The sequence below is a fragment of the Phoca vitulina genome, unplaced genomic scaffold (assembly GCF_004348235.1).
Source record: "Phoca vitulina isolate PV1807 unplaced genomic scaffold, GSC_HSeal_1.0 scaffold7, whole genome shotgun sequence".
NCBI classification, from domain to species: Eukaryota; Metazoa; Chordata; class Mammalia; order Carnivora; family Phocidae; genus Phoca; species Phoca vitulina.
This window is the reverse complement of record NW_022589710.1, coordinates 45,756,590-45,774,048: the sequence shown is the minus strand read 5'-3', so window position 1 is coordinate 45,774,048 and position 17,459 is coordinate 45,756,590. Positions and strand designations below refer to the sequence as shown.

The window sequence follows — 17,459 nt, the reverse complement described above, 5'->3', positions numbered from 1 at the left end:
CTGACTCGGAGTTCCATCCCCAGCCGCATTTCGCTTGCAACCCCATGGCTTCTCCTGGCTGCTCCGAGGTCCCTCCGTGGGTGCCCTGGTGCAGAGGCCGGAGCGGTGCCCCAGGCCATTCGGTGCGGGTGTCTCTCTGGCCAGGGGTCTCTGTCCTGCCTCCTTCGAGCTGGGCCCCAGGCAGGGCAGCCCCACCCGAGCGTCTACTTTGGTCTCAGCGCTTGGTCCTTCTGGTTTCGTCAGCCAGTTCTTCCCCTTGTGTGGCTGATCAGAGTTTCACAAAAAAAGCCCGGCCAGAGCTGGCTGGGCTGCGCCTCGTTGTAAAGTTTGTCATGCAGCAAGGAAGGGCCCTCTGGGAGCCCTCGTGCTCTCCCCTCTTCCCAAATCCTCCTCCTCGTCCTCCTCGTCCTCCTCGTCCTGCTCCCGGCCCATGGTCACTTCTTCTCTAGCTGCTCCAACAGCGGGTTGCCTTCCGACTCGGGGGTCTTGACGCTGTCCGTCCGGACAATGCAGGTGGGACGATGTCGGTTCAGCATCAGGATGAGCTGCTGTCGCTCCTGCTTCAGCTCCTCGATCTGGGTCTTCAGCTCCGCGTTCATGAGTTCCAGCCGCTCGGATTCCTGGAGCACAGAAACAGAGATGGGGCTGTAAGCTTTCGCTGGGGACCAGCTCTGCCTCTGGGGAGGTCCCAGGCATCCCCAGCTGGCCCCTGCCTGTTTTCTGCCTGCCACGTTCCCACTGGAGTAAGTGACTTCCTGCAGCAGTGCCCATCACACCGGTGACCCGGGCCAGGGTCAAAGGGGGATGAACCCAGGTTATATTCTGGGGGCGGCCCCTCTCGGGTCCCACCTCCCTCCCCTCACTCAATCCACTCCAGCCACAGTGACTTCTTTGTAATCGCGCAAATATGCCAACGCTCTCCTGCCTCCTGGCCCTTGCCCCAGAAACAAAGGGTGGGAGAAGAATTGAGGCCCACAGGCACCAGAGCAGGTGCATGAAGGGTCCAGAGGGGATGTGGCCCACAGTTGGCAGTGGGTGGCAAAGTGCTTGGATGTGTGATGTGTAAATGTATGTTGGGGATATTTTGGCCTGTGGGATCTCGAGCCCAGTGTGGTCATGTCAGTCCTCCTAAAACGTGGGCTTCCTGATTATTAGCCCCCAATTATTTAAACAGCCTCTTCTTTATCCCCTGTTATCTAGAAGCTTTGCTCATGGGGAGGCAATCAACTGTCATCCTTCTGGATCCAAAATAAAGTTTTACATCTCAAGTGAGATTCCCAGTGAACTTCCAGCTCAGTTGGAGAGACTCCAAGGAAAAGAAGCAATGCTGGCGATTTGATTTTGGGGGGAGCTCACCTGTTCAGAGGGTAGATAGGTGATGAGCATACCAATTCAAGTCTTGGGGGGGGGGCGGTCAAAACAGTTAAGACAGGAAAGCTCCTGAATGATGTTTATTGGGCTGTGTCTGAAAACGGGCAACCAGTTCGAGAGTTGGAATTGCCTCAAGGGCCAGCAAAGTTTTAGCCCAGTGGTTCTCAACTAGGAGCGATTCTGCCTACCGGGAGACATTTTTGGTTGTCACAAGTGGGGAGGGGGTTGCTGCTGGCATTTGGTGGGTGGAGGCTGGGGATGCTCCTAAACATCCTGCACAGGACGGCCCCACAACAAGAACTATCTAGACAAAATGTCAACAGCTGAGGTTGTGCAACCTGCACCAGGCAAAGAACAAGCTGTGGTTGCCGCTGCGTGTGTGACAACTGAGCGGGGTGATGCTGGCTGGGGTCTAGGGCCCGGCCCCTCCGGCAGGCAGGGCAGGGCTCAGCTCAGCCCCCTTTGGGGGGTCTTCGGGGCCCCCGGTGGGGCCCACACACATCCCAGGGCTGCTGTCTGTCTCTCACCCGCTGGCCTGCCTGAACTGTCCTTGTGCTGGTCTCTGAGGTCACAGCATGAGAGCCCGGGCAGCTCAGACTGCTGAGACGTGCAGTCCTCGTGACCAGACACTGAAGGAGAACAGCCTCAAAAAAAAGGAAAAAAATGCTCAAGGGGAAAATATTAAAAATCAGCTATGGTGGTTTTTGGTTCAACAGGATGAAGCACGACGGGGAGGCTGGCCCTGTCCCCTGTTCTCAGAATTCCAAGGGACTGCCATCTCTGGAAGCCAGGAGAGAGACGCCATGTGAAACCATGAGTCTATGACCCATCAGCTGGGGGCAGTTAAGTGCTAATCTTAGCTGCCTACTCACTGGATCTGATGAGCTCGTGACGTTGGGGACTTCTCGCAAACCCTCTGACCATCTGGTTCCCCTGAGCCAAGGTTTTAGCTCCAAGTTTGAATCCTCTGAGCCTCTGTCTCTAGGAGTCTCTGTTCAATCCACCCATCCGCATTTGCTGAGGACTTGCAGGTACAATGAATGTCTGGGGGAATCAAGGTCCATACAGCAGGGAAGAGCTTACTATGTGCTCATCAGTACTGCAGGGGGCTAGAAGGCCTTCCAGGAGGCTACATGGCTAGGTCTGGCCTCGGGTTTAAAAAATGGTTGGGTTGAGAAGGTCAGTTGGTGTGGAGGAGGTGGGACATCAGGAAGGGAACCCTGAGTGGACATGGACACAGACATGGGAAATAAGCTTAAGATGTGTTTAGGAGATGAAATCTTCCACTGTGACCATAGGTCACTTTAGGACAGAAGGGTAGAGAGCCTTCTGGAAGGTGGATTTAGAGCCACATCAGGCAAAGCTTTAGGGTCTGGAATCAGAGTCTAGAGCAAGTTTCCTAACTATCCTGAGTCTCAGTTATCTTAAATGTAAAAAGATGATGCTCATGGGGATTAAATGAACTCACACAGGAAAAGCCCCTTGTCACCTGAAAGGTTAGGGAGGCTTAAGGAATTTTTATTTTAGCGTTGAGCAAAGACCTACGAAGAAAGAGAAGGTGAAGAAGCACAGGAGGAGGATGATTCAAAGAAGCCTGGCCGGTCCAGGTGACTAGCTGGATCTGGAGAATGAGAGAGGCTGCCTGTGGACCTTGTGGGGGGTGGGGGTGGGGGTGGGGCTGCAGTGGGGGAAGGGGCTGCCGTTTGGGGGATGGCAAGGAAGCAGTCGGGTTGCAGGTGAGTGGACGTTAAAAGCGGACGTGCAAGGGCCAGGGTCAGACCCGAAGCATTCAGTACTAGGCGCCAATCTACCTCCTTAAATGATGCATGTTGAACCAACTTTATGGGTGAACATCTGTGTCACACAAAAACCCAAATAGGCGTGTGGCTTCACGCACACATTCATCATTGGAATGACACGGCGTTCTCTTGGTTTTAAAATGTTAGAGTATATCATGGAATATCCTAAACTCTGACCGGCCGGCTGTCGGAAAGTAACTGACTGCTTTGTAGTTTTATTGGGTGGTGCTACGTCTTTATTTATTGTGTAAGTAGAAGATGAGTTCAGAAGAATCTTTTTTTTAACCATGATTGTAGAAGGCGTCTGTGGTTTTATAACAGCAATCACCTGATCTGTTTTCCTAATTAATTAAGAAATGTGGGCTAGGATCTTCACATGTTAATTACGAAGCAAATAACTCTGCTTGCATTTTTGTTTATCGTTTTGCCTTCTGGTAGATATTTATTGCCCTAGAGAAAACGAAACCATTTGTTGTTTTAGAATAGAATTAGTGCAAGTGAAAGAACATTGTCTCTACTATCGTGCTTAGCAAAGCCGGGAGAAAAAATACAGCTAAGGGGCTGGGTGTTCTGGCTTTTCATCCTGGCTGTGGGACCTTGGCCAAGTCAATTCCCTTCTCGGGGCTTCCGTCTCCTCCCAGAAAATATAATGATTGGCCCAGGGGACTTTAAGCATTAAGGTTCTCTGATTTTATCTTTTAAAAAATAGTTACCCTAATGCACTTAAAATAGAGTTCTACTTCCCAACTTTTTGGGTAAGTATTGGGAAGAAGGCTGGTGTGGCCACTTCTGAGCCCCACAGACTGGTCTGAATTAAAATCCTGACTCTGCCACCTGAGCTATGTCACTGTGAACCAGATCCCCAATTTCCCGGAGCCCGGGCAACCCGAACAGCGTGCGGAGCAGGAGAGGAAGCCCTGGGCTCTAGTCCTGCCTCAGCTGCTGTGGGGCTTTGAGCAAACTTCCATCTCTCTGAGTCTCAGAATCCTCATCAGGGGAGTGGGGGCTGCCTCACCTCCTCCCAGAGTCACTGTCTTCTTGTGACCATCAAGGTTTGGAGAATGGCCATGAAGAGCGCAGAGCACCATGGGAGTGTGAGCTGGGGTTCCTGCTACCGAAGCCCAGGGAATGAAGGTGCGATAGGCGCAGCAGTTCCCGGAGGGTGAAGCGGAGGGGCTCTTGCCCCTCACTGCAGACGGAGGAGGTACCGAGGTCGCCCCGGCTGCCTCAAGGACTCGGCTGGTCCAGGCGGGTGAACTCGGAGAGGCTCTAAGAGTCTCCCAGGGCAGCTCTAGGTGTCTGGGGGTCAAGGATGGGAAGGTGACCTTTTACATTATACATACGTGGGGGGGGGGAGGTACACACACATATCCATTTGTACCTCTGAGCCTTATAAATATTTTACCTGTTAAAAAATAGATTACAAGGGGTCCCTGGGTGGCTCAGTCAGTTAAGCATCCGACTCTTGATTTTGGCTCAGGTCATGATCTCGGGGTCGTGAGTTGGAGGCCCACGTCGGGCTCCGCGCTCAGTGGGGAGTCTGTTTGGGATTCACTCCCTCTGCTCCTTCTCTCTCTCTCTCTCTCTCAAATAATAAATAAATCTTTAAAAAATAATAAATAAATAAATTACAAGAGAATTCCTCAGGTCTGTGGGCACTGGTTATCAACACAGCCATCAGCATCCATGTCCTAAACCTCACACCCAACTCTGTTCCCAAGGCCAGAGGGAAAGAGGGGAGCATGGGAGGAGAGGGGGACTGGGATGGGCCCAGACAGGCCTGCCCAAACCTCCCTCCTAGACCCTGAGGCCACCAGGGACAGCACCACAGCCACATAACTGGTCTTCCCACTGCCCCAGTCCTTGCCCCACACTGCAGCCAGAGGGATCCTTTCCAAGGTGTGTCTCTCTCCCACTGAAACCTTCCATTGCTCGCCATGGCTACATAATCCATCATCATAATGGGGACACTTGTGAGAGTAAAAGCAGGTGCTATTAATAAATAGGCCAGGACCAGAGGCATAAAGGGGGATTGCCCCAGAGAGCGAAGCACAGAGGATCACCCTACATAGCAAGGGGGGGGGCGGTTGCCTGCCCCTCCATTCTCCTCCTTGTACTCTAAGTTCCAGCTATACTGACATTCTTTTCCATTCCTTAATCACATCCTTAAGCACCTCTTGCCTCTGGCCTTCGCTTGCACTGTCCCTGCTGACCCCTCCATCCCTGTCCTTCATCTTGTTAGCTCCTACGTCTCGTCTATGTCTCAATAGCAGTCTTTCCTCAGCCGAGGCTAGGATAGGGCCTCATGGTGTGTTCTCACGGCGCACCGGGCTTGCCCAACACGAGGTGCAGCACACATTAACCATTGCCCACTTCTACCTGCTGTCCGAGGCAGACATCGCCTGCTTGTCCGCTCTGCAGCAGGTACTCACTACACACTGATTGGATGGATGGATGGATGGATGGACGGATGGATAAGCAAAGGGATAAATGAATCCCAGCTCTAACGCTTGCTAGCAGTGTGACTCTGGTGTGACCTCTTCTGAGTGTGACCTCTTCTGAGCTATAGGTCAATCTCTACAATGGGATAACCAATGTTTATCTCACTGGAATGTTATAAGATTAAATGAGGCATGTGAAATATCTGCATACAGTAAGTGCTCAACAAATGTTCCTGGAATGTGCAGAACAGCTAGCACCATTCATTTGGCACCATTCACCGCACCAGTGTGTGGTCACTTGGCGTATCTTGCCTGCTAACTGGCTGACAAGCCCTGGAAGGCAGAGATCTGGTGTGAGACTTCTCTGCTCCCTGCTGTGCCTCACCCAGCTCTGCGGGCACTCAGGGCTGGAAATGAGGTGCGGGACTCTCCATCCATCTACAAGGCCCGTGTGAGACCTGTGCCTTGGAAACTTCTTGAAAACTTCCAGCCCAGGGCTGGTCCACCTTCTCTTCCAAGAAGGCTCCCAGCTCTCAGAGTCTAACTTCCACCTGTAATGGCCATTCACCTACCCCAGATACTCAGAGCCCACTGGTGTACCCATGGCCCCATGCTGTCTACACCTGTGACCTTGGATTTTCTCTCTGCTGGTTGCAAGCATGAGAAGAGACCCATATATTCCCCAGCATCAGGGAAAACCCAGGCCATGTCAGCCTTGTGTCTCCAGCTCCCACGGGAGAGACCATGTCTGCTCCTTCCTGTGTGTCCCCAGTGCACCTGACACAGTGCTAGGCACTGAGTATATGGATAAAAATGCTTGTCAGCGAATTAACGACTGAGTGAAAGAATGAACAAACACACGGACGAATGAACGAATGAATTAGAGCTAGTATAGCAGAGTGTTAAGAATAAATGCTTTGAAGTAGCCTCAGGTTTGAATCTCAGTTCTACCACTCCGTTGCTGAGGGACCTGGGCAAGTAACTTAACCCCAGCATGCCTCAGTTTCCCCATCTGTAGAAAGACAATAATGAAGGCACTGACCTCATACAGTTAATATGCCAACGAAGAGATAATATACTTACAGTACTTGGCACTCTGCCCAGCTTTACAAATGTTAGCAACCTCTGTTACTTGTTGCATCCTATAGAATAGAGCCGGACCCATGGATTGTTATTGCGACTATCATTACTTAGTAATGAACGAGTGATCCAGAGTGGGGAGGCTGGAAACTACCAGCCTGGACTGATGAGCTTTCCTGGTCATGTCCCTTCACTGCCATCCATCATTTTTGAGACGCAGCGAAGGCCTAAGAGCTAGAACTCCAGAGAGGAAAAGAACAAACACCCTGCTTGGCACAGTCCAGGTGTAAGGGCGGGGACCCGCTCTGAGGCCTGGGGAGGGAGGTGACCCCCTCTGCCGGCCTTCGAGTGCAGAGCTGACCTCTGGTCCCCGGGGGCAGAGGCTTGGGGGCCACCCTCAGGGGGGCTGAGGGCAGCCAGAAGGGATGCAGGGCTGGAAGAGCCCCCTGCAGCTAAGGGAGGAACTTCTTTCTCTCCAGGTGCTTCATCCACCGCTCACAAGCTGGGCGGTTATCACCTATGTCATTAGCATCCACCCTAGACAACTTTGGCAGCCACCAGGGTTTCGAAATGAGCAGTAGCAGTCCTAGGCCATGTGGGTCAATTGGCACCAGGGTCTGACCTCATAGAGGGGACTTGGCTCCTCCCACCTTCTCTGGCCTTCTGGGATCTGGCTGGGCCGGACCTGAGGCCAGAGGCCCTGGGTTGTCTTGGGTCAGGGAAAGGGCACTGGATGGGAGGCAGGGAAGAACAGAGGGGTGGCGGCCCCGTGGCAGATGCGGGCCGGTCCACCTCGATTCCACAGGCTTTGGTGCTGAGCCCGCTCTGAAGAACGAGACAGGCGCCCCGCCCCGGCCCCTGCCCTGCTCACCCGCTGCAGAAACTCCGTCCGCTCCTTCTTCTTGTTCCGGCATCGGGCTGCCGCGACTTTGTTCTTCTCCCGGCGCCTTTTCCTTCGCTCCTCTTCTTCATCTAGCTGTGAGGGGCACAGAGCCACCGATGAGACACGGAGGCAGGCCTGGAGGACAGCGTCCCTCCCGACACATGCAGACAGATGGGCAATCCCCCTCCTAACCCACATCTCGGTGGTGGGCGAGCCAGCCCTGCCTGCCAGCCTGCCGGCTTCCCGGCTGGTGGGATGGCAGCGTCTCCCAGCCGGCCCACGGGTCCTCCTGGAGCGGGTGGGCAAACCTGGGAGGGCTCGGTGGCCCGGGAGGGCAGGGCTGCCTGGGTTCTGCCAGAGTTCAGCAGGCTCCGAGCCTGGCAAGTCTCCTCACACAGAGGTGACACCCAGCGGGCAGTGACAGTCTGTTCTCTTGCCCAGCCCGAGCCTTCTGGGTACTATTTTCCAGGCCAGCGGTCCCCAGACACTTCCTTTAAGAAATGCCTTGGGCATGAACACAGATTTCACGTTCTACCCCCACGTTCTTCCACCTCCCCAGGGTACCCTCCCTCCTGGTCCTTCCAGAGGCTCCGATCCACCTCCTGGTGCTCCTAACCAGTCTCCCCAGTCTCCTCACCCGGCTTTGATCCTTTTCCCAGCTTCTGCATGCTCTTCCCCCATGACACCCACCTGTATCCCAGGATCCCAGGGTGCCCCAGAGTGCCCTGAGCGGGACACAAGCAGACAGGCTTCCTGAGTCTCCAGCTTTGCTTGCTTCTTCCCCGGACACATTAGAAAGTTCACCATGCATAAGACCGGGCCCATTAAATGGGAAGGAAGAAACTCACTGCCCACCAACCCTGACTTTCAATGAAAGTTGCAGGTTCTCTTATTTCCTTAATAATAACAACAACTGCTCTTCGATGCCTATTTGTTAAATGCTTTCCACACAGGTCATGTTATCCTCACGGTCAATGAGGAAGGTCCTATTACTGTCCCATTTTATAGTTGGTGGGACCGAAGCTGCAGGGTTCCATTTGCCCAAGGCCATCCAACTAAGAAATGGCAGAGTCGGGATTCCAACTCGGATTTCTCGGACTTCAACCTTCCTGCTCTTGACTGACCACAGGCCGACACAGCCCCGACCCATCAGGATCACTCTGATGCGGTGCCTCTCGCTGTCCGTTAGCTACAGGAGGATCTGGAGGACACACGGGACCAGCTGGGCTGAGGACAGCTTAGAGTCAGAGGCCACTAGAGAAGTCGTTGGATTGCTCTGGGCTTGCCAACTCTCTCACTTCTTGAGCCAGTGGGGGTGAATCTGGCAGCCTGAGGCCTGGAACAAGGTCTCAGCTGAAAGGGCCCCAGGCCAGGAAAATAAACAGCCTCTCTCCGTGCACTCCCGGCATGCTCTAGGAGCTTAGGACCGAGAGCCTGGCCGGAGACCAGCACCCATGGCCATCAGCACAGGCCCTGGTGAGGCGACCCTTTCTCCTTCCCGGCCACCTCTGAGCTTCTCCCTGACCCACTCCCACCCCTCCTGGGAGGCCGGCTGGAGAGGCACCTTGTCAACCGCGCCACACCCAAGCACCTCCCAGCCCCTTGGCCTCCCTTGAAACAGAACCAGAAGTGACAGCTCCTCTGGCTGACCTGCATCTGGGAAAATAGAAACCGGGACAGAACTGATTCCGCCCAACCTCAACCTCACCCCCAACACGGCCGAGGTAACCGTGACGACAGGCAGAGGGAAGGAACGGGAGGAAGTGGCTGGCGGTGCAATCTCCCCTCGGCCAAGAGGGTTTGCCCACAAACTGCCGAGCTGATGTGTGCAACCGGGCAGTGCGGGGCTCACGGGGCCGGAGCGAGCCCAGGTTCTGACAGAGCAGCCGCTTCCTGGGGGACACAAGCTCCATCCTCCAAGACCCTGTGCCCCACCCCAGCCCTGCACAAAGCCAGGGGCAAACGGAAGCTGCTCCAGCTGCAGATTCGAAGAGGCTCAATGCTGGGCATTTAAGAGCTCAATTGGGCCAGGCTGATGCCCCCATCGGGGGCTGCTCCAGCCTCCCTGTCCAGCCTCATCCATCCCCTCCAGCCATCACCCTCCCTGTGAGCACCTGGCTGTGAGAATCTCTCTCACATCCCATCAGAGTTCTCCGTTTATGTGGTTATCTGTCCTCCCTGCTAGGCTGAAGGATGGGGGACCTGAGCATCCCCAACGCCTGGATAGAACATGGCACTTCATGCGGGCTCAGCAAGTGTTAGTTGAATGAATGAAATAAAAGATTCCAGGGAAAGATGGCACAGGCTTGGATTCTATAATTATAAAAACGACTTACTGCCTCTGTTTGCCTCTGATAAGCTTTCCCCTGGTGCCAGTAAGCAGACTTTTCCACCAGGATGGGCCTCTTCTGTCTGCGCAGGAGGCCAGCAAAGCTTGGCGGTTCGCTCCTGTCTTCCCCAGAAGCACACTGACCAAAGACGGAGCCTCGACCCGGAGCAGGCCCCTGAAGGCTACAGCAGGTCTGCACAAATCCTGAATAGGTCGGGTCACAGTCTGGGCTGGGCAACCCCCTGCTAAAGCTCCACGGGCCCCCAGCAGCCTCCAAGCCCGTCCCCAGGCCTCTGGGCACCCCTGCTCCACCTCAGCTGACATCTCCCAATAAGGCAAGAAATGGCCCCAAAGCCCCATTACCACACCTTCCCCATTAACACTGTGCAGCATCTTCCCCAAATCCTCCTGCCGCTATGTAAGAGCCGCTGAGGAAATTTGGAAAACAGCAGCTGAAGTCCTGCCAGAAACCAGAGGGGAGCTGGGCAGTGCCCTCAGCCTTCTCATCCCCACAGGCTGACCGTGGCCCAAGCCCCACGGGAGCGCTGTGCCCGCCCCGGACTGCCGCCGCCGCCAGCCTCCTCCCGGCCTTCCCTCACCACAGTGAGGCCATTGCCCCTGCTCCCTGATGTTCCCCAGAGTCTCTAAAGCATTTGGCCGGGAGGGGGTGAGACAGCAGAGAGTGTTTTTGCCACACACAGTTTAGCCATCTAAAACTGGAACCCCAAAATGGGGCATGACGATTTTTTTCTGCAGATACAGCTGGAAGAACGAGAATATTTAAGAGGGAGGCGGCTTGATGCTCAATACATTGAAAGCCCCATGAGATGGGGGCCCGTTCTCAAACTTAGCTCTGGCTCTGTTTTTCCCAAATTCCCAGGAAGGCCTGGGGCAAAGCTGTCTGCGTTCTGGAGGGAGAAGCGAGGGGTACCCTGTACCACACTTCACGTTGGAGGGACAGGCTAGGGGACCCATGGCCGAGAGGGTCCTCATGTTGAGCAGTCCCTCCTCAGAGAGCCTGTTTTCAGGGCTCTGCTGGTGGGCTGGGGGACCCCTAACCACAGCTGACTGGACGAGGTGTGAACAGCTGACCAAGCTGGGCTGTAGTCACCTCCTGAAATCTGAAATCAGACTGCTGGACCAGGGGGCAGCCAGCTTCAGCCCTGTGCCCGGAGAAGCAGAAAGATCAGGCTGCTGATGTTTGGAGACGAGCAGAAACCAAACACCATGTGTCAGGAGAGAAACCAACACTCAGCCATAGAGGCGCATCGGGGAGACAAAAAGAGGGAGTGGGTGACAGAGAGGAAAGCAGGGCCTGCACCAGGGTGAGGTGTCCACACTCACTCTCAAGCTCACGCAAGGGCAGGGCCGGCACCCAAGACTGATTGCCTCCCTAAATGCCATCTTGCAGGGCATCCTGTTTGCCTCACCCTGTCCAGGCCCTGAGAGAGAGAGGGAGCTCCAGACAGAGAAGGTGAAGACAGAGACCGAGAGGAAAGAGAGGAACACAGAGAGACAAAGGGGCAGAGCCATTAGAAAGAGAAAACAGAGGCATGAACAGAGGTCAGTGGTTCGGGCGGGCCGAGAGGACAGACAGAAAGCACACATAGAGAATCCTCTGGATTCCACCCCTGGAGGGGCCTGCATTTCCTGCCCCTTGGGTCCATGGTGCATACCCGTGGATCTATCCTGAAACATTCCTCCTCTGGCCTGAGGGAGTTTGAGAAGGTTTCTGCCTCTGGGACACCAGGGTCCCGTCCTTGTAAAGTCAGGGGATGCCAGGTGATAATGAAGGAGCAGAAGGTGTCCTCCAGGGATGCAGGAGGGGAATCACTACCACCAAGGAGCCATGCTTCTAGAACAGCTGGGGAAATGGCAGAGCCTGGATGCAGAAGGGCTTGAGCAACCAGAGGTGGGTCACCTCAGCAAGCATCAAATCCTCAGGCCTAGAAGTCCCAGCAGGCTAAACGGTCTCAGTAAACCAACTAGGACAGTCCTGTTACCCTCCCCACTTTTACAGATGAGAAAACGAAAGATATCAAGGCTGCCTGGAGGGTCAGGGATGGCTTCGAATCCAGGCCTTTTGGCCCAGGGCCCAAGCGCCTCCTGCTCTTTGAAGGGCTGGTGGTCTATGTCACAGGCCCCCTGTCCTTTCTGCTCCATCCTGCTGACAGGACTGTAAAGCTTCTGGCTCTGAGGGCAATGACTATGTTGTTCTTTTTCTGATTTGGGTCTTTTAAAATAAAAACAATTCATTGCACAAGGAACACTGGATGTGTCACGTTCAAGCTGACTGGTTTTCAGGATGGGCCCCCCCCACTCCCCTCTCGTAAGCCATGTGGCTTTCACATGGTGGCAACCTTCGCCCAGACTTGATTTTGCATTCTGATATTTCATAAGCATTTCCAAAAATACATCTGGCAGGGCCCACAAAGAGATAGGATGAGAAAGAGCGATGACGCTTTGTAACCCGAGGCACTGAGCATATGGCCGCTCTCACACGGACGGAGCCATAAAGGTAAGAGCAATCAAGCTGGCGACAAGCAGGAACCGAGAGGGGAAGAACCCAGAACAAGCCCCCCGCCCTCGCCAGAGTGCTGAAGGCCTGAAAGGCCGTATCGTGCGCTAGAACCGCAGCATGGACAGAGAGAAGCAGGCTGAGCGGAGACTCATGGCATCAGGGGTTGTCAGCCTGGCCTTTAAGGTCTCCGAGGCCTGTGTGCTCCTGGGCAAGTCAGTGGCCTCTCTGAGCCTCTGTGTCTCACCTGCACAAGGAAAGCACTGAGCACAGCTGCCAAGCTTGTACCAAGGACTGAGTTCCAGTGCAGGGCCTGGGACACAGGAAGCGTTCGCTAAGGGCCCGACTGCGGGCCTGCCTTCCCAGGTGAGGTGGGAAGGCAGCGCTAGTGTGGCCCGGGGCACCCAAGCCCCACGCAGCGGAATCTGGCATAGGAGACCTGGGGGGGCGGGTGGGGGGAGGTAGGAGGGGGGCTGCTTCAAGGCACACAAGCTGTCCATGAGTAGCCCCGGAGTAACAGCCCGGCAGCCTCCACATCTAGCCCCGGCCGGGCCCACTAGGGTCCCCCCAACAAGGAGGAGCCACATTTCAACACCAGGGACCCATGAGCACCCTGGGAAGTAAACACCCAAATACCAAACATACCAGACATTCCCCCACATAAACACGGCTGCGCTGAGCCAGGGGCTTCGGTTCCTCGCCACTCCCCTGTCCAGCCACGCATCCTCACACAAAGTAGGGCAGTTCAGGGGCAAGACCTCTGCAAGCCAGCACGGCCGGGCCCACAACACCCCTGCAGGGAGGAATGAGGAAAGCCCGGGGCGGGGGGCGGGGGGCCTCTGTCCAACACCCTGGCTGACCCCCCGACCCCGACCCCACAGGGGCCAGGCCCTCCCTCTCAGCATCTCCCCCGGGGCCAAGCTGCTGGAACCTTCTGCTCTCCTCTCCTGTCTTCTCCCAAGCCTCCCCCTCTCTCAACAGCCACGGTCTGGACCTCAGCTGTGAAATACTGCAGTTTCAGTGAACACTGGGCAGGGCTGTAAGAGAAAATTCAAGCCAAATGGTCAGTCTAAGGCTCGAGCTGCAAACTCAGATCACCTCCAGGGCCCAAGCAAGTAACTGTTAGTGAGGGAGGAGGGCTGGATGGGGCTGTGGTCTGCAGACAGGACACCCCAGCTGGCCCCACCACAGCAGCACGGGCTCAGGGGTGACAAATCTTCTAAGTTTTCAAGCCTTGCTGAAAATACAAGTTTCTAAGTAAAACCTTCCAGTTTTTAATGTTGGCAACAAATTCCATCTTGAAAAGAATGCTTTGTGGGCCGAACATCCGTGGGCTGCTGATTTAGGACTCCCAGCAGGTGACAGACCCCGGCGAGGTTGGTCATCAGACACCTGGTTCTAGTCACTGAGATGTCCCCCTCTGTGACCGTGGGCCAATCAACTCATCTCTCCTGACCTGTGGCTCATCTTTGATAACCACAATAGCTCCTATTTCTCACTAACCTTCAAAGACCTTTCTTTGCAAGGTGGGTTTTAGGGGCCTCATCTCAGAGGTGAAGAAACAAGGTGAAGTGTCTGCCCGAGGTCGCCAAGCCGGGAGCAGACAGGGGTTCGAATCCATTACGTCATGCTGCCTTCCCACAGTGGGCTGGAGTAAAAGCTCCCCCAAGTCCTGGCTAGCTCTGATGTCCCTGGGTTTTTACTCACCCAAACTTCAAGGGCAGTGTTGGCTTGACTGAGGGGAGAGGGAGGAGGATGTGGGAAGGATACCTTTTCGCTTTTACGAAGTTTCAGAAATAGTTACTTTACAGACTCTTAGAGCCAGAAAGGAGAAGCCCCTAAGCCAACCCCTGCATTTTATAGATGAGGAAACTGAGTCCCAGGGAAGGAAGTTGATTGCTCCAAGACTCACACTCAATGGTAGGGCCTGGGTCCTTGTGGACAAGTCCAAAGGATGCTGCTTGGTCAGCCCCCCGGGGCCTTCTGGCTCCACCTGACTCCCTCTTTCTAGAATTCTCTATGCTCTGGATGCACAACACTGACTTCGTCTGTCCCCATCCTACTTCTCTGGCCTCTCCTTTTCTGTCCCTTGCCCAGGACCCTCTTCCCATCCCTTTCAGGCTGTCTCCTGGGGCCCTACCCCTGGCCTCACTCCATGTGCACCACCTATGGATCATCATTTTCATCTCCTTGTGTGGTTTCGACAACCATCTATATGTGAACGCCAACCAGATCTTTATGATCAGGCCAAAACATACAACTGCCAATCTGGACATTCAATCTGGATGTCCCTCGGCACCTCCAAGTCTTTATCCTCAATTGGCTACTTCTTGTCTACTCTCTACCCTAGGCTAGCACAACTGCCTACCCGCTCACTGGACCTAGACATTCAGCCCTCCCCACTTGCTCACCTGTCCTTCTCTTTATGTCCAATTTTGGCTACCCAGGCCATCCCATTCTACATCCTGAACCCTCCTCTTCCCCACTGCCACTTTCCAGCCTTCCTTCTCCCTCTCTCTCCTGGACCACCTCCTAGGAGGCCTCCTGACCCTGCATGGCTATCCTCCATCCCAGCCACTGGAGGGTATCTTTCTAAAATGCAAATCTGATCCAGTTATTTGTTTTTGGTCCTCATGACCCTCAGTATAGAGCTCAAGCTCCTTAATGTGTCAAGTAAGGGTACCTGTGACTTGCCCTCACGAGCTCTGGTCTCAGCTCCCATCTATCCTCCCCTACCCTCCATGTTGCTGCAGCCCTGGGCCTGTCTATGCCCCACCACAAGCCTTTGCCCCTGCTGTCTCCCTGGCTTCCTCTCACCCTGTACATTCAGCTCAAGCATCACCACCTACAAGAAGCCCTCCTTAGTTCTCATCCCTTCCAGGCTGGGGAGGTGTCCCTTTGTTCTGGGCTCCCATAGAACTCTGAGCTTATGCTGGCCCCTACCGTGCTGTATTCTGACCTTAGTTTCTGCCCCCTCCACGAACCTGGGAGTTCTTTGAGAGCAGAACCTGTGTCTTGTTGACTTTTTGTGTGCCCTGCACCTTGCTGAGGTTGTGGCCACATGGAGTGCTCAATAAATGTTTGCTAAAAGGAAGCCTGATCCACAGAGCTGGTGACCTGGGCGAGACTCCTGACTCCCAGTCTGTGCCCTTTCCACTTCACCCCGGATGTCCCCCTGGCAAGGCTATAATCAAACACCTCCACCTATGAAAAAACCCACGTGGTGGACGCCGTGCTCACTCAAAGCATCAAACCAGCCCAGCCAACCACCAGGTGAAGGCTGTGAACAAGGGCTGCTAGAAGCAATGGCTCCACCTGCCAAGATGCTTCACTCGGCTCCGCGGGCTGGGAGCGCAGGTGGGTAGGCCATGGCTCAGCGCCCTCGGCGTCTACAGGAAATGGCGTGGAGTGGTGGAGCTAGAAAGTGAGCCCCGTCCTGAGGTTCTGGAACTGAGAAGACCTAGAGATCCTAGCTAGCAGCACCCTGTGGCACCCACAGGCCAGGAAGCTCAAGTTCAAAGAAGGGGAGGAAGTCTGCCTCGGTCCCCGGTCGGATGGTGGCAGAACCAACCTGAACACCGCCGCTTCCTGGAACACCTTCTAGAAGCAGGAAACACTTTCTGTACTGAAAGCCTGACGTTGCTGCCATCGTGGGGCATCAGAGCCCCAGGGGGGATGGGGGGAATCTATCCAAACTGAACTGACTTATCTGTCTCCTCACATCTCAGCAAGACAAAGTGTCCCCCTGACCCTGGCCCTCCCAGCCCCCTGTCCTCAGTAAGAACCTTCTCCTGGGTTAAGAGAACCTGTAAAACAATAGGCTGCTGAGGCTTGGGGCTGGTTTATATGAGCAGAATAGGGAAGGGCCATTCTCTCAGAAAGCAGTGGAGAACAGCCCATTTCCACTGCTAAGAAAAGACAGCATTGTGTTTGGAACAAAGCCTGAACAAGCCAGCTGGGCAGGGTGACATCCATTTGTGGTCCTGCAGAGGGAACAGCAAACGCTGTTCCTGCAAAAGGGAGCTAGAGGCCAGGAGACACAGGAAAAATCATCTTGGCCGGGACAGAAAGCCTAGCATTGAACAGAAAGGAGCTGATGATTGCCGGGAAACCCTTTTGCTGGAGAAGAGCTATTTGAAGAATGATGGCTTTTGTTGAAATATGTCTATCTATTTCAGGCCTGCTTCATATTTATGGTTTGGAGGTTTGGTTTCCCACTAGGCAATCAATTTTCTTGCCCAATTGACATTCGATTCAAAAGATGAGAAAGGGAGAGAAATAGTGGCCCCCACAAGACTTCCCCCCCACCCACCCCCAAAAGACTGGTAAAAAGCAGAATATATCTGGCAGGGAAAATCAATTTTCTCAAAAAGAGTTAATACAGTTGAAACCGATTTTTAACAACAGCAGTGTAACATGCCTTGATTATACTAAGGCAAAAAAAAAACAACAGACAAGAGCTGCTGCAAAATGACTACCTACAATTAAATGAAAATGCAGTTGTTGCAAAGAATATTCATGAACAGGGCTGTTCTGAAAGTCCCGAGTTGGCCATAGTAGAACATTTCAAGTGCCATCATCCTATTTAAGCCTTGGAAGTCATTTGTCTTTCATCGTGAAGGTGAAAAACAAGGTCCTTGGCTTAATTATTCTCCACCAATGCAGTTCTGTTTAATCTGTATGCAGGGTGTGCAGCTAAAACACGGATTCCAGCCAATTTCTTTCAGGCATAAGGCACAGATTACAGACAAATCACTGAGCAGAACAGGTGACCTCTATTTTGTGAGTACTGAACTCTGGCTAATAAAAATCCCACCCAGGTGACACAGCCAGATGAATTCACAACCAGGGATACCTGGCCTGGAGGATGGAAGGGTTTCACCATGAGTGATATATGTAATGAAATGGATGCAATGAAAGTTGAGAGATGGGGAAGGAAGGGCTTTGCAGCACCCAGGCAGGTGGAGGGGTGGAGAGGTGGAGGGGTGGAGAGGTGGAGGGGTGGAGAGGTGGAGGGGTGGAGAGGTGGAGGGGTGGA

General features: G+C 54.1%; 1 protein-coding gene across 4 annotated transcripts in view; it reads right to left on the bottom strand.

Annotated features, from left to right (window-relative positions):
- Positions 1-6: 6 nt before the first annotated feature.
- Positions 7-17,459, bottom strand: part of JDP2 (Jun dimerization protein 2) — a 37,435-nt gene continuing 19,982 nt past the window's right edge. For all 4 annotated transcript variants that reach the window (XM_032405620.1, XM_032405618.1, XM_032405617.1 and 1 more), the window contains 2 exons: positions 7,563-7,667; positions 7-620 (listed from right to left, as the gene is read on the bottom strand). In XM_032405620.1, coding sequence (XP_032261511.1) covers positions 435-620; positions 7,563-7,667 — 291 coding nt within the window. In that variant the 3' untranslated portion in view covers positions 7-434. The remainder of the gene's footprint in view (positions 621-7,562; positions 7,668-17,459) is intronic.